This window comes from Anopheles ziemanni, chromosome X (assembly GCF_943734765.1).
Source record: "Anopheles ziemanni chromosome X, idAnoZiCoDA_A2_x.2, whole genome shotgun sequence".
In the NCBI taxonomy this organism is placed as follows: Eukaryota; Metazoa; Arthropoda; class Insecta; order Diptera; family Culicidae; genus Anopheles; species Anopheles ziemanni.
The window spans coordinates 13,959,175-13,973,675 of record NC_080707.1 but is presented as its reverse complement, the minus strand read 5'-3'; the positions used below and the strand labels follow the sequence as shown (position 1 = coordinate 13,973,675).

Genomic DNA, 14,501 nt, shown 5'->3' with positions numbered 1-14,501 from the left:
TTCCAGTGAGAACTCCCTTTCGGGCGAGCGAGATGAAAGTCGAAGGAGAGAAAGAGGCGAACAAATGGAGCTGAGTGGAAAGTACAGATTCAAACGGAGGACACAAATATGAAAGCTTCCCCGATAATCCCGTTATAAGAAATCGCATGTATGTTTACTCCGTTCGCCCGCCTTCCCTTGCCCGCCTGCCGCTTCGCGCTCGTGTTCTCTCGTGTTCCCTTTTTCTTTCGCTTTCCTTCTTTTCCACGCGCTGCTGCTGCTGCGGGTTGATCTTTGGCGTACTTTTCGGCGTACCTTCTTCGTTTCATATTCTCATCGCATGCACACACACACGCACAGCCGAACCTGGCAGGCCTTATTTGGCCTTTTTCCCTCCTTTCCTATTTTTTTTTTGTTCCTCCAACTCAAACTCTGATTCTCTTGGCGAGGAATGGAACCGCCTTGGCGTGCGTTTTTTTTTTTTCGGGAGTACGGAGGGGTTTTCCGATCCGTACTTGTCAACCCCGCTTTCTTCACTTTCTTAGGAGGGAGAGAGGGGATCCGAGGGAGGGAGAGGCCATTACGCTCGGTGGCCATTAATTCACCTCGCACATACCTTGTCCTTGTTTTATTTTAAGTGCGGCTCGGCTAAATTTAGTACATCGCACATCGCGACCTGGTAGCCATTCCCCGCCCATTCGCCAATAAATCGCGCTCTAGCTTTTCGGCGACGGTTTTCGGATGACACCCTGACGCTTTTGCCTGTTGCTATGCCGTGCGGAGGAGCTCTCTTATACACACTTGTTTGCTATTTTAAAATGTACCTTGGGGTTGGGTGGATTTTTCCATATTCCAACCTGTTTTCATTGAAACATTACTTTCGGTTCAATGTTTCTATTCAGTCGTGTTCGTAACGTTTTTTCTAACAATTTCCTTTGAAGAACAAAGCACGTGCGTTTGTTAATCTTAACAGCTTTTTATCTTCGTCAAACGAGAGAGTTCTCTCCATTTTAGTCGTAACGGTTTTCATTTCCCCGATTTTACCGAGGTGTTTGATTGCGAAACATTTTCAAAAGAAGAGAATCTTACCTTCTTTCAGATTCTTTTTTAAAGGAAACAAATTTCAAGCTTCGGCTTATTAAATAATCAAAGTTTACTTTTCGAGATTTCGTAGAAAACTGATTGTTTGTGTGATGTCTTTAAAATATAGTTTAAAGAAAATAAAAATCGTATATTTATGCGTAGTTGAGTTAGGTAAAGTGATACTTTACATTGCCCGGAACGAAAGATTTCCTTGTGGTCGACGACAAGCGACGAACCTCGATATGCGTTCTCCGGACGGGAGAACTTCGTTCGTGCGTGGTTTGCTGTTTTTTTTTTTACAATACCCGTATGTTCTGATTTTTTTTTTCAAAACTTACTGTGGTTAAATACAAATAAACTTTATTTGTGTAAAGTGTAGCATGTTATGCGTTTTCCAGTTTTTGTGTTGGCTATTTCGTCATTTCTAAGATGATCTCTCTTCTGTTTTTAAAACAAGGTTTTAAATTATTTTTTTTATTTTTTCTGAGTTGAGTAAAATACAACACAAAAGGTTTTTTTAAATCCTCATTAGTCAAGTACAACCATATTTTTACCGATTTATTACATTTCGTGTCATATGGAAACACACGAAATCAAAAGATTTGCGTAGAGTCGACGTTAAGCGACGAACCGTGATTTGCATTCTCCAAACGGCGGAGGGTGCATCGATTCGTGTATGATTGTAGAATTTGTTTACAGCTTTAAAACGATCTGAACTTTTTTAAACATACTTCTAGAAAAGAAAAATGATTTTTATTTAAGTTCATAAGTAAAGTGCTAAACAATATGCGTTCCCAATGGTTTGTTAGTTAACTACGAGCCATTTGTGCATCGGAGCATCCACCTTTCGCGCGGGTTGAAAAAGGACAGAACGAAAGATTCCATGTGGTTGACGATAAGCGACGAACCTTGAATTCTCATACCCGGACGAAATGTTTTGATGTTTTTGCTATTTTGGCTTTTTTAAGATGATCTCTTTTCTTTTTTTAAATCAGAAAGCTAAGTTGAGTAAAATGCAGCACAATAGAGTTTTCTAATTCCTCATTAGCTAAAGTACAACCATATTTTGGCCGATATATTACAGCTCGTGTCATGTGGAAACATACGAAATCAAAAGATTTGCGACGATAAGCGACGAACCTCGATTTGTATTTGTAACAGTTCTAAACTGATGTGATGTTTTTCTAAACAAAGTTAAATAAAATGCTATACAATATGCCATTTTTAAACCTCAAGCACGCGGCTTGAAACCGAACAGAACGAAAGATTCCGTGTGGTCGACGATAAGTGACGAACCTCCAGCGCATTTTCTTGTGTGGTTGGCAATTTTAGGCAATTCTAAGATGAAAAACAAATTGAAACAAAACAACAACAAACCAAAAAATGGAAAACGAAGGATCCATCATTGGCGCAACGCCCATCATCGGCAAGGCAAGATTGCAGTGGTATTGGCGGCCGATAAGACGAGTGCATTAAAATTCCATATTTAATTTTTGCGACCGCCGGCTTAAAACCGTAGCAAACACACCGATCCCGTCGATTGGAAGGCGAATGATGCGCAAGGCCGCACAAAACAAACGACGAGTTAGAGCGGCGGGGCGTTAGGGGTTTTTGGTGGCGGCATGCCAGGGAGGGAAAATATTTGCGCCAGCCTCCCCGTTTCTGCCAGCCATTATTTCTTTCGCTTCGTTCGTTTCGATGCCTTCGGACGGCGGGCCCTCGGGAAGATGCCGCCCATATGCCATATTTTGTGGCCTCGCGGTCTGCTCACCTTTTTGCGCGGGGCTAAATATTTGCACCACTTGCATCCGCCAAGGTTTTTTTGTTAGTGCTGGGTTGCATCCTCCTCCCGGCTCGAATATGCGATCGTGGACGAAATCTAATATTAGCAAACGTGCCGTGCGCAAACGATGCGCACCATTTGTCAATATGTTTACCCATATCTCCTCCCAGCTCCCCGCTCCCGTCGACCCGGGACCACCTCCGCGTGCGCGTTGTTTATAACATTACCCTTTCTAAAATCCAATCTCATTTTCTGCCTCCCAATTGAAAATGGAAGATGGGGGGGGGATGCGATCATCAGAACACAATTACCTCCTGTCGGGGCGAATCTGTGTGTGTGTGTATTGGGCCGGGAAAATCGCTTGCCTTTTTTTCTCTTCTCCTGTGCTTATTCGAACACACACAGGGGAAAAAAAAGAACGAAATCAATTCTCCTTTGTTTGTGGAAAGCATTTCCATCCTACTGTTATCTATCGCGGAAAAGGCTCGCAACTCTTTTCCTCTTTACCACGCATTTACACACTCACATACACCGGCTCTACGGCTATTTCTCGTGGCTCTAGGCTACCGGTTTCTTCGGACCGGCGTCTTTCTACCCGCTCGTCCCCCCCCCCCCCCCCCCTGCCCTTGCGTGTGGTGATGATGAAGTAGAACTCCACCGGACTCTCCGGTCTGGTAAACCGTTAGAATTTATCGCATTTTTATTGTTTTTTTTCTTCTTCTTCTTCTTTCTTCTAATTTTGTTTCGTTCCTCCCGGTTCTTAATCTTTGTCTCGAGAAGAGCCCGCTCGTCGTTTTCGCCGTATCTTGGATGCGTGCCCGCGTGTGTGTGTGTGGACGCTTTCCGCACTCCGCTCTATCTATCTAGTGTTCCGCCCTCTCCCGTCATGGTCAGTTTAGCTTTGCTTGGCGAGCGACGGGGGGAATAGGAGGGAGCAATCTTAACCGCGTTCAAACTCAAAAAACAAAAAGTAGAAAAAAAAACGCACAGCAACAACAACAACAAAAGAATCAAAAAAGTTCCACCTTACGGTCGCCCCGGCGTACACTCTTTTTCCGGCCTTCGGGCAAAGCGCTCTAATTTCTTTCCCTTTTTCCTTCGCCCTCGCCAGCTTCCTTCCCTCTGGGCTTTTTCATTCGCGGCTGCACGTCGTGATGATGAACATAAATTGGTGTAAAGTGCGCAATCAGGTGCAAGATTAACACTAGAATACACATTGCCTTGGAATGTTGCGATAATGCTTTTTGGCGGTCATTTTGGCCGCTCGTTTTAATACACTATAACATTTCTATTCTTGAAACGTTTTTTTCTTATCTGTAAACGGCTGCTTTTTTGTATATTTGTTGACTATCTTTCGGCTTCTTTTTATTTTTTTTATGCTCTTTTCCATGACTCCGCAAAAATTGATCATATTGAACTAAGTTTGAATACTTCTCAGCTTTTATTTTTTTTCAACATTTTAAAATGTAAGTTCTAAAAGTTCAAATGTTTGCGCTAGAAAGCTAACTTGGTAAGCCACTTATTAAAAATAACTTCATATTTTTAAAATGACAAACAACGCCACAAATCAACCTTGAAGTTGATGACTCTTCAACTTTCCAAAGGATGTATTTGTCTATAATTCCGTTTTCGAGCGTTTTGATGCGTTACTATGAAAATTGGCATTTTTTCGATCTTTGAGGTCGTTTACTTTTTAAAATATTATTTTATTATTTAAATGTTGATTTATTTACGTATAAAATGTATTTAATTTATTTTTTTTTAAATACATTTAATGTATTTTATTCATAGTGCTGCTTTATTTACGTATTAAATGTATTTAATTTAAATTATCTAATGCATTTAATGTGTTTTATTCGTCGTGCTCTCTTTTTTTGGATTTATATTATAAATTTCGTATCTATAAAAGTTGAGTAGAACTCAAATTTATCCGTTTTCGAGATATTAAAATCGAAAATTGCGTTGCGGTCAAAATGATCCCTGTTTGGATTCTAGTGTGTTAAAGCTTCCTCTGTGGAACATGGATGGATGCAGGTGGGGGGAGAGGTCATGAGGGTGACCGAGAAGCGATTCTTGAAGGGCGCTGCTGCACGACTACCGAAACCCGCGGACGGCGTGAGTCAGTGCGAATATATGCAGCACGCCGTGTGTCGATGCTTCGATTCAGCGTTTGCACTAATTGTCACTCACACGCGAAATCGGTTCGCTGGCTTCCGGCGGGGTCCGGAGTGTGCGGTTGGCCGTTTATCATTTGCATAAGAATTGAAAAACTGTTTCTGCTTCATTAGGGCTAGCTATATAGCGTCCGGTGCATGGGATAGCACCAGGGTTCGTCGTCCGAGTCGGTTCTGTTTCGGTCGCTTCGACAAGGGCAGCACAGTTATAGTTCTAATCAAAAAGGGGCTAAGAAGGACTCGGGAAGCAGCATAAAGGAACCAGCAACCGGGAACCGGGAGCTTAGCACTAATGCCTATTCTTTCGCTAATGTTAATTCAATGTCATTCCAATTCCGTGCCTTTATTCCGTTCTTGAAGCGGAAAAGGCTTCCGATAGCAGTTATTGCGGAGATTTGTGTCTCCAAAATGTGAGTTAGAGGGTTGACTTAAACCTGGAATGTCATTTATTCAAGGGATATGGTTTTTTGTTCTAGCTGTTAAAGCTTATTTATCTCTTTTATTGATCCGCATTGTGAGTCTTTCTGTGGTATCCCATGCATATGAATCTCCAAAGGGAAGTGACTCTTATCGCGAATCAAATCTTAATTTTTATTTCAACACAAGGGTAGAGAAATTTGAAATCTTATCCTCTAAACTAGTCAACAAGAATCAGCAACCGCGAATCTACACCAAAAAGGCGCTAGTTTCAATCACGAATGTTGATAAAATGTGTGTGTAAGTTTTGGAAGTAGGGACTTAAACTAGAGTCGTTTCTTACGAATGTTTTAACGAGATTTATTTATATGAACCTTTCACCCATCATTCATTTGGATTGGTTCTTGAATCGTTAAAGAGTCGAAGCTCAAAACATTAATGTATCTTTCGAAACGCGAAACTTCGTGGTTCTTAATTAATCTTTCATGATTCTTTGCTGTACATGAATCAAAATAGTTGCAAAGAGGCATTCATAATCAGAATTCTGAATCTGAGTTACCCATGGTTCATGATTCAGAAGCGGAAATACCCAACTCTAGACTGAACCTAAGGCTCAAGGCTTCTCTAAGGCGGTACCAAACAAAATTTTGGAATCGAATCACTTGGGATTCGGCGACTGATAACTCTTTTAGTGTATCTTAAATAGGTACATAGTTAGTAAAAGATTTATATTATCTAAAGGATTGATCTTTCATCTTCCACTTCGGTACAACAAAAATGCTTATTAAATGTGTTTCCCTCCTTCGAGGGTTTTGCCTTAGTTGAAGTTCCCATACCACCAAGATGGTTCAGAATTTGCCTTAAGGAGATCGCAAATCAGAGATCAGAGATGATCTTGATACAGTAAAGGTTAGTTGTGCAAGAGAAGCGACAGTAATTAGAGTTGGGCGACTTCGAAAAACGGCACATTGACCGATCCATTCATTCTGCGATTCTTGAACTTGCACCGGTCAAAAGTTGCCATTTTCCAGGAAATATTGCTTTGGATGAGAATACTTTTCGAACCGTCACTGTATGCCGGCCCCCCGAGAAGGTTTAGTTCAGTTTAACGGGACTTGATTTTGGGAAGAATTTGGCTCGAGATACCAGCGAGGAGCTCAATAAAAGTAACCGCCTTTGGTCGCTCTTGGCTACGTACTGTAGCTCTGAGCTTCCTGGAATTCGCCTTTGATTACGCACCCTCCAGAGCTCCAAAAACGCATGATCTGGTGGAGAAGAACCAGAACTCCGGAAACTCCCGGGAGTCCCGGTTCCAATTTCTCCATTATCTAATGAGTCCCCTCCCCCCTCCCCCGTCGACAACCTTTTGCAGGGCTATCAGTGTGTGGGGCGGATATGACGTAGACAGGTTTTTGGGCTGCGATCGCTGCCAAAACGGCACATCCGGCTGGGAGATCGTCGGAAATCGGTTTTGGGGGGAGCAAGGGGATGCAGAGGAGGGGGAAGGTAATAATGTCGACGAGCGCGCTCGTAAAAATGGGTAACAAACCTAGTCGACCCCGAAGAAGCCCTCAGCTCATCGCCATCGTCATCGTCAAAGGAAGATCATCAAGCATCGGCGACGATCGCCAGCAGAAATATATATGTTTCACACACACACACAGAGAAAGAAAAAGCCCAAGAAAAGGAACATAAAAATCAATTCGAGTGCCCCTTCCGTCGATTGGCTAAAGGCAGAGGATAGGCGCAGGACACAACTGTAGGCGCACGGGGAGTATGATAAGCACACGGGGCCACACCGCGGGGTGCAAGTTCTGCCCCTGGGGAAGGGCAGGAGACGGACAGGTTAGGGGAAGGGCGCGGCTTAATTAGCAAGACGCGTTGTGGTCGCGTATTTAGATCGTAATCCTGGGACGCTGGAGGAGTTCCGAGGTTCGTTCGGATTTAATTAAGAGTTCAGCCACTCCGGGTTCGCCCATGCGCCGCTCATTCTTCGGGCGTTCTTCGGCGGACTTGGTCGTTTTGTGGGCCTTTTTGGTTTTCCTGTTCTTTTTTCGTACCTGGAAAACTTCCCTTCGCCTCTCGTTCCGCCCTTCGCTGGTCGGAATGGTTGCCTTTGGCCTGCCTTGGCGAATAGGTTGCTAGTTTGCCGTTAATCAAAACACACACACCCAACCTCGTGTGTTCGTGCGTGTGTGTGTTGGGAAAATCAGGGAGGGGTTAACGACACGGGGTACAAACAACAAAACAAAAAACAAAAAATGTCCCGCGAAATCTTTCCCGCATCCGTCCGGGCCGTCGTGTGCTACGGATTACGTATCCCCCGGGGTTCTGCGTCCTTCGAGGAAGCAACGAGCGAAACTAGCCGCTATCTATATGTTAATGAAAGGCAAACCAATTTCATGCGTTCGCGGTTCTCCACTTGCGCACCACGGCCGGGTGTGAAAAACAAACAACAAACGTCGCGCGGGCAGCCGGGAAGTTGTTGTCGAACCGGGAAACAGTAACCGTTTGTTTGCAACATGATCAGCCGTCTCCCGGCCGAGGTCCTTTCCGCTTTGCTTCTTACCGGTGTTAGTGTTTGCCTTACGTTCGTGTGCACGCCCTCAGCACAGAGCATCGTTATGCTCTTCCACTGTTTGCGCATCCTCGGGGAGAAGGGGCCAACAATCGACAAGCGAACGTGCCAGAAAGCTGGCCGATTTTTGCATTTTCTTGTGGAAGGAATGCGACGATGGTAGTGATGAGAATAGCAACTCTTTTGGGAGTTTTGAATGTTCATGTTAATCTTTTGTGGCTTTGAATCGTTCAAAATGAGTTATTAGACACCTTAACACGGATTCGAATCCCAAATGAGTGATTGAGTAAGTAAAGGAGTCTAGTTTTGAATCCACAGATATTTGATTCGTTAGTCCCTACTAACTCGCATCCCTAGAGTGATTAAAAGAGTTACTAGTCACCACAGAGGATTGAATCCGCTGTAACGAAATCAAATCCCAAACAGCGATTCAATCTTAAACAGGGATTCGGATCCCAAACAGGAGTTGGAATTCCTATCAGGGATTATTGGGCACCGCAGAGGTTTGAATCCCTGAATCCCAAACAGCGATTCCATCTTAAACAGGAATTCAGATCCCAAATAGGAGTTGGAATCCCTATCGGGGATCTAAACCAAGTTCGCTTTTATTTATTTACTCTTTTACATTTTTTCCACTTTGAGATTTGAATCCCTGATTGGGAAATCTCTGTGGCGGCTAATAATACTTTTACTCACTATAGGGGTTCGAATCCCTCTGTGACGACTAGAGACTCTTTTACTTTCACTCATTCACTCTCTTGGGATTCAAACCTCTATTGAGGGTTTGCTTTACACCGAGGTAGCAAAATGATGAGAAATGCATCGAAAACCCAAAAACGTCAAAAGACAGTCAACAAATGTACTAAAAAGTAACAAACGTAAATCTTCAAAAATAATGAAGTTATAGTGTTTTAAAGATAGGGGTCAAAATGACCCACAAAAAGCATTCTACCGGTTCTCGGAACTGGTCGAACAGAAAAATCTGAAATTTGTGTTTCAGATGTAGCTTTGGATTTTAAGAAAAACTTTATTTTGTTTTATTAAATACTAGCTCGAAACCCCGGCGAAGCTCGGGGAGGAAAAATGTGACTAAAGTTTTTATTCTTGGTTCATTTTCTATGCTACATTCAGATTGCCTACAGACATATAAGTAGCTGTGATATCACACGGTAATTTTCTTTCATCAATAGTCTAGGGGGCAAAGTGCATGGGTGTTGTTCCGGAGGATCGGAGTTCGAATCTAGGCTAAGAAAAACTTTTTTGTTGACGGTTGTAAAAAATTTTTTTCATAATTTTTTTTAGATATTTAAATTACTTTTTCAAATCTGATCATATTTTGTTACATAGATTTCAAATTATCATAACCATTATTAAATTAACAGCTTGGTGGTTCAATTTATTCACATAGCCATATATACCTGTATTTTCCCTATGCTATCCACTTGTACAACTGGTATACTGGTAGTGGTGCTCGAGCCTTGTATCAGAGGTTTGGTGTTCGAATCCCGAATGGGGAAATCTTTTATAGTACGAAATAAAATTTTTCTTCAAAATCTACGTTTGCCATTCAAGTAGCGATATTTCCTCACAATTTTTAACTTGTGCTATGGTTCCTCGGCAAGACTACGGCTTCGCTCTTGGTAAACCCGTGTTCGAGTCCCGTTTCCACTTAGAGTCAGATTGTAAAAAGCATGCTTCACGTGCACTGTAAAAATGTAGGGTTTATTGCCTCATCTCTTCACGGGACTTTGAAACTGAGATTTATAAAAATAAAGATTCAGCCGTTTTTGAGTTTTTTAAATCGAATATTGCGTTGGAGTCATAAGGATCCCAATTTGGATTCTAGTGTTAAATAGAAAAGGTGTTCAGATCAGATCAATAAGATCCCACTAATTCACTCAGTTTTACTTAGGACGCACATCACTAGGACTCGGGAGCCCTGACACAAGGCAAAGATGTTGATGTTTTGAACGAAATGAAAATAAAAAAGTGCAAAAAGTTACTTTTGCACACGCTTCCTTCGATTGCGCGGTAGTTTTGACAGATTTAACCAAATTCCTAGTACTCGGTTGGGCTCGGGAAAGCCTTATCGTGCCATCGCACGATCATCCGTTTGGCGTATCCTTTCCTTCGCCCTTTCTTTCCCCCAAGGCGATGTACACAGTGGTCTTCTTTGTTCGCGAGCAGCGCACAACATTGTTGCACCAAGGCTCACTGGTCGCGTTACGTGCATCTTTTCCCGAGTTTTGCAGCAATAATCGGCTGCTGCTCAGGTGCTGCCCGAAGTGGTACTTAGCGTCGGCGAGTGGCGACCGAACGAAAGAAGGAAAAGTGCGCACTTGGAAAGGCAAGGAAAAAGTTGCAGCACTTTTTTGTTCGCATCTGTTTGCTCCGATTTGTTTGCATGTTTGCTCCGTTTCTGTGCAAATACAGAATGCGCCTGGGGCTGCATTCTTAGGTCGGTCGATGAGTTCTTCGGTGCTGCAATCCGTGCTTTCGCTTCTTTGCCCTGAAAGCAACAGTTCGCCGAGAGAAGAGATCGAGCGGACAGGTTATTCGGGATGTATGCCAAGTGTAGCACAACCTGACTGGATTATCTCGTTCGGATTGTCGACTTTCTTGAGCCATTTGTTACAGAACGAATCACTCTGACGATCTTTTAACACTAAGCAGAAGCTTTACTAAACAACTTTGTGTGAATCTGATGCTGATTGACAAATCTGAATGACTTTTGGATAACATGATTTACTAATCTGAACCTCAAACCAATTTATATTTAAATATCCATGACGATGCCATAAGATACTGTTTTCTAAAATCTACCTTAAGATGCATGAGTCACGAATTATCAAGTGTTAGAATGTTACTAGGATCGGTGTGGACCTCCTATGAAAGTCGTAAGCTGCATCGAATGCATTGACCATCTCCTCCGTGACGCAAAACAAAACCATAACACAACGATCGGCATACCTTACGGCCTTAAGCAAATATGTGCACACGCAGTACATTGCGCAGATCTCTTCTTCCGGACGATTCGCCCAAATCCTCACCGAGTATTGCATTTCTATTCTTCCCCTCTTCACCTACGGAGTCCGTTGCACCACCAACCGTTATTAGTTTTTGTACTTAACACCTTTCTATCTGTAGAAGCGTAGTAAGCACTTGCTTTTAACAGTTTGCTTAACGCATTCCTGAAGGCGTCAAGGCGAAACATTTGTGCGTTTATCGAACTGATCCACTTGTAACGATGCAATGTGCGGTTGCATCCTTCCCGTAATTTAGCTTCGTATCTTTCATTAGAGATTCATGAATCCCATAGATCATTTGGTGTTAAAAGAACAGAAAAGTAAAGCCAAAAATTGGGGTAGATACCCCCTTTTTTTTGTTTAGCTTCACTTAATCCATATCAATGAAAGAATCATAAAGTTTCGTGAATCAATCGGAATGAATTTTAGGTGAACGATTCATATGAATGAATCTCGCCTAAAGATTCATAAGGCACAACACTACTTTAATGGTGTGTTTATGTAACTCATCTTAAGAGGTTCGGCACTAATCCTACTCAAACAAGCTGCTATCACCCTTAACAACAGCAGGATCTATTTTTCACACCTTTTCCTCGTCATCGTGCAAATTTGTCACCTTCTGCAACGACGCCACTCTCGCGTTTGGTGTCAATCAACCCGATCTAAGTTGTTGTTTGCTTTCCCCAACGTTAGAACATCCTGTCGCAGAGCACCATCGCGCTGAACATCGAGGTAAGGCCGCGGCTGCTGGTGCCCGACACGAACTGCTTCGTCGACTACCTGCCCGCCATCGAGCTGATCGCCAAGGCGCACTCGCTCTACCAGCTGATGGTTCCGATCATCGGTAAGTCCGGGCAAGAGGAAGGGCGGGTGGTTCTAATTATTCAATTAGTGTGTAAGTGAGTGTTGACGGTGCAGTGCGTGTTGTTGCAGAGCAGATTTAACGTTTGTTTTCGCTGTGCGAATGTGTCCGAAGTGCCTGTTTAGTGTTCAGTAGAGTTTGATTTGATCGCGGTACATCGTTCGGTGATTGCGGTAGGTTTTTGTTTTCAGCAGCGTCGCTTATCAGTGACGTTGCCGGGAGCGGTGTCCTTATCGCTTGTTATCGACGGTGTACTTGTATTGGTCCAAGCGGCCAAACGATCAATTTGTGTTCTGTTTAGGTGAAGACTGCAGCTTTGCTACAGTAGTGTCCACGAAAAGTGGGGCTAGTAATATTTCGAACAAAAAAGTTCAAAGTATTATTTGCTTTTTTGGCGTGTGAAGTGCTGTCACCAAGCCCGCAGTAAATAAGAGTACTAAGGAGGGGACTGGCTAAAATTGAAGAAAAGGACGTCGCTAAAGTAGCGGAGCATAAACTCTCCAAGTCCTTGGTTATAGTATCGAAGGTGAATTAATCTTGTGATAAGACAAGAGTCGATCTACGCAGCCGGTTGGATCCGAGGAGGCAGCTGGTGTTGGACTTCCACAATGGTAGCTATGGTCAGGTTTTTATGCAGTGTCCTGCATCCGCGTTAGATGAGGTAGATAGGGAATCGTCACACTGTCTAGAGGACCTGAAAAAGGTCAAGATAGGCTGTGACAGTTGTGCTCTGTTTATATATTGCGGTGTTTCCGGCGCCAGCAGTTTAGGAACAAGAGCACCGAGTGGATATGAGCTACCTTGGAGAAAGAGTAGTTAGGGGTTCAGGCATTCATCGGTACAACATTCCCGTGATCCCAGGACATCGAACTTTGCAGTTTAGTATTTGCCAGGAATTCGTTATTTTGTAAAGGAGTACAATGGTATAACACCGCGAGTTCAAGCGCTTGTGTGCCGTGTACGTTGAGCAGGTAGAAACCCAGTAGAATGTTTAACGTCCCAATGTTGTATATTGTCAAAATTGAATGTTAGTAAACACCGCACTTATCACCACGATCTCACAGATGATGATGATGAGGTTTTTGTTTTGCAAAATTTATTGTAAGTAAAAAGAACTAAATGAAACAACATATCTTTGAGACTAGTTATGTGCAAACTGAGTCAGAGTGAGTGAGTGAGCAAATGAATGAATGATTTCATTTGGTTCATGGCTCTGTTTAATAATTTAATCATGGCTCAGTGAGAAGGTATTAGCTGAGTAAAAATGTATTATCTCAGTGAGAATGAGTTGGTTCAGTTAAAATGTATTGACTCAATGTGAAAGAATTGACCCAGGGAGAGTATACTCCCTCCGAGTGATTAGGCTCCCTCAGAATGATTTGAATATCTCGCGAGCTGAAAACTGCGCAGTTTTTCGATGGGTAATTATTCTGAAGGAGACAATACACTCTCCCTGAGTTGATTCATTGTCACTAAGTTAATTAACTCTCCCTGAGCCAATACATTCTCTTTCATCCAATACTTTCTCACTAAGTCAAATCATTCGTACTGTGTCAATTCATACTGAGTCAGTTAAAGAATGGATTCTCTATTTCAACTCACTCACTCTGAATTGAATTACGTTGCTGAATCGTCATTCTCATCACTCTTTGAGACATGCGCGCGTAAAAGTGGAAATTTGAAGTTGATCGTTCTGTAGGAACTGTATCAGTCGCTCTTATGCAATCTCGTGGAAATCGCCTCGAGTTCATCCATTGATGATGTTTTCGACTCTCATCCATATGTTGGATAAGAGAGATACCACCTTTAAGAATAGGAGAGAGTCGATTCTGTCTTTAGAACGTTGTGCTATTCGCTGCACGCAAGGACAAGAGAGCTGGCTGATCTTTTTCGTGAAGGGTCACTTGGATATCACCACTTCGTGATTCGCTTAGAATAACTTCGCCAGTCTTAAACTTATGTTGGGGTTAGAGGTAGGACTCATCATCAATTACCTTCCGCCCAACACGCAGTAATCAACGAGCTGGAGGGACTATCGAAAGGCATCCGGCCGGCGTACAAACACCCAACCTCGGCCGGTTCGGTCGTCAGCGAGATGATAGTGGCGAAGATAGCGGCGGGGGTGGCCCAGGAGCCGACGCTTCCGATCAGCAGGGGTACGCCGGTGGTGGGCGACGGTGGCTTCACCGACCCGACCGGACCCGGAGCGGATGCGGCGAACCTGCTGCACGTGGCGAAGGTGGCCGAAGCGTCGAAGCAGGCCCTGCTCTTCATCAGATCACGCAATCCAACCGTGAAGTAAGATCCCCGTGCACTCACTACCTCCAACGTCTTCAGTGTCTTACTTTGGACCCTTCCCTTCTTTTTTCCCCTGTTTCGCAGATGTGTCACCACCAAGGGTTCCGTCCTGAAGACGACCACCTTCACGGTGGAGGACGACGTCGGCGAGCTGAAGTCGAACGATGATCGGATCCTCGAGACGGCCTTGAACCTCTGCCGGCACCAGCCCGAAGAAACGAGAGGTACGGGACACTCTTCCCCTTCCCGAAACGGGCCCCGGACAGTTGATACTACCATGTGCTTTGGTTACATTCCTTCT

The 14,501-nt window shown here is 43.5% G+C and overlaps 1 protein-coding gene across 1 annotated transcript in view; it reads left to right on the top strand.

Annotated features, from left to right (window-relative positions):
- The window catches only part of LOC131291111 (telomerase-binding protein EST1A), a 51,014-nt gene that overhangs the window by 36,367 nt on the left and 146 nt on the right, over positions 1-14,501 (top strand). Inside the window, exons 13-15 of the mRNA XM_058320302.1 lie at positions 11,734-11,884; positions 13,915-14,200; positions 14,285-14,424. Coding sequence (XP_058176285.1) covers positions 11,734-11,884; positions 13,915-14,200; positions 14,285-14,424 — 577 coding nt within the window. The remainder of the gene's footprint in view (positions 1-11,733; positions 11,885-13,914; positions 14,201-14,284; positions 14,425-14,501) is intronic.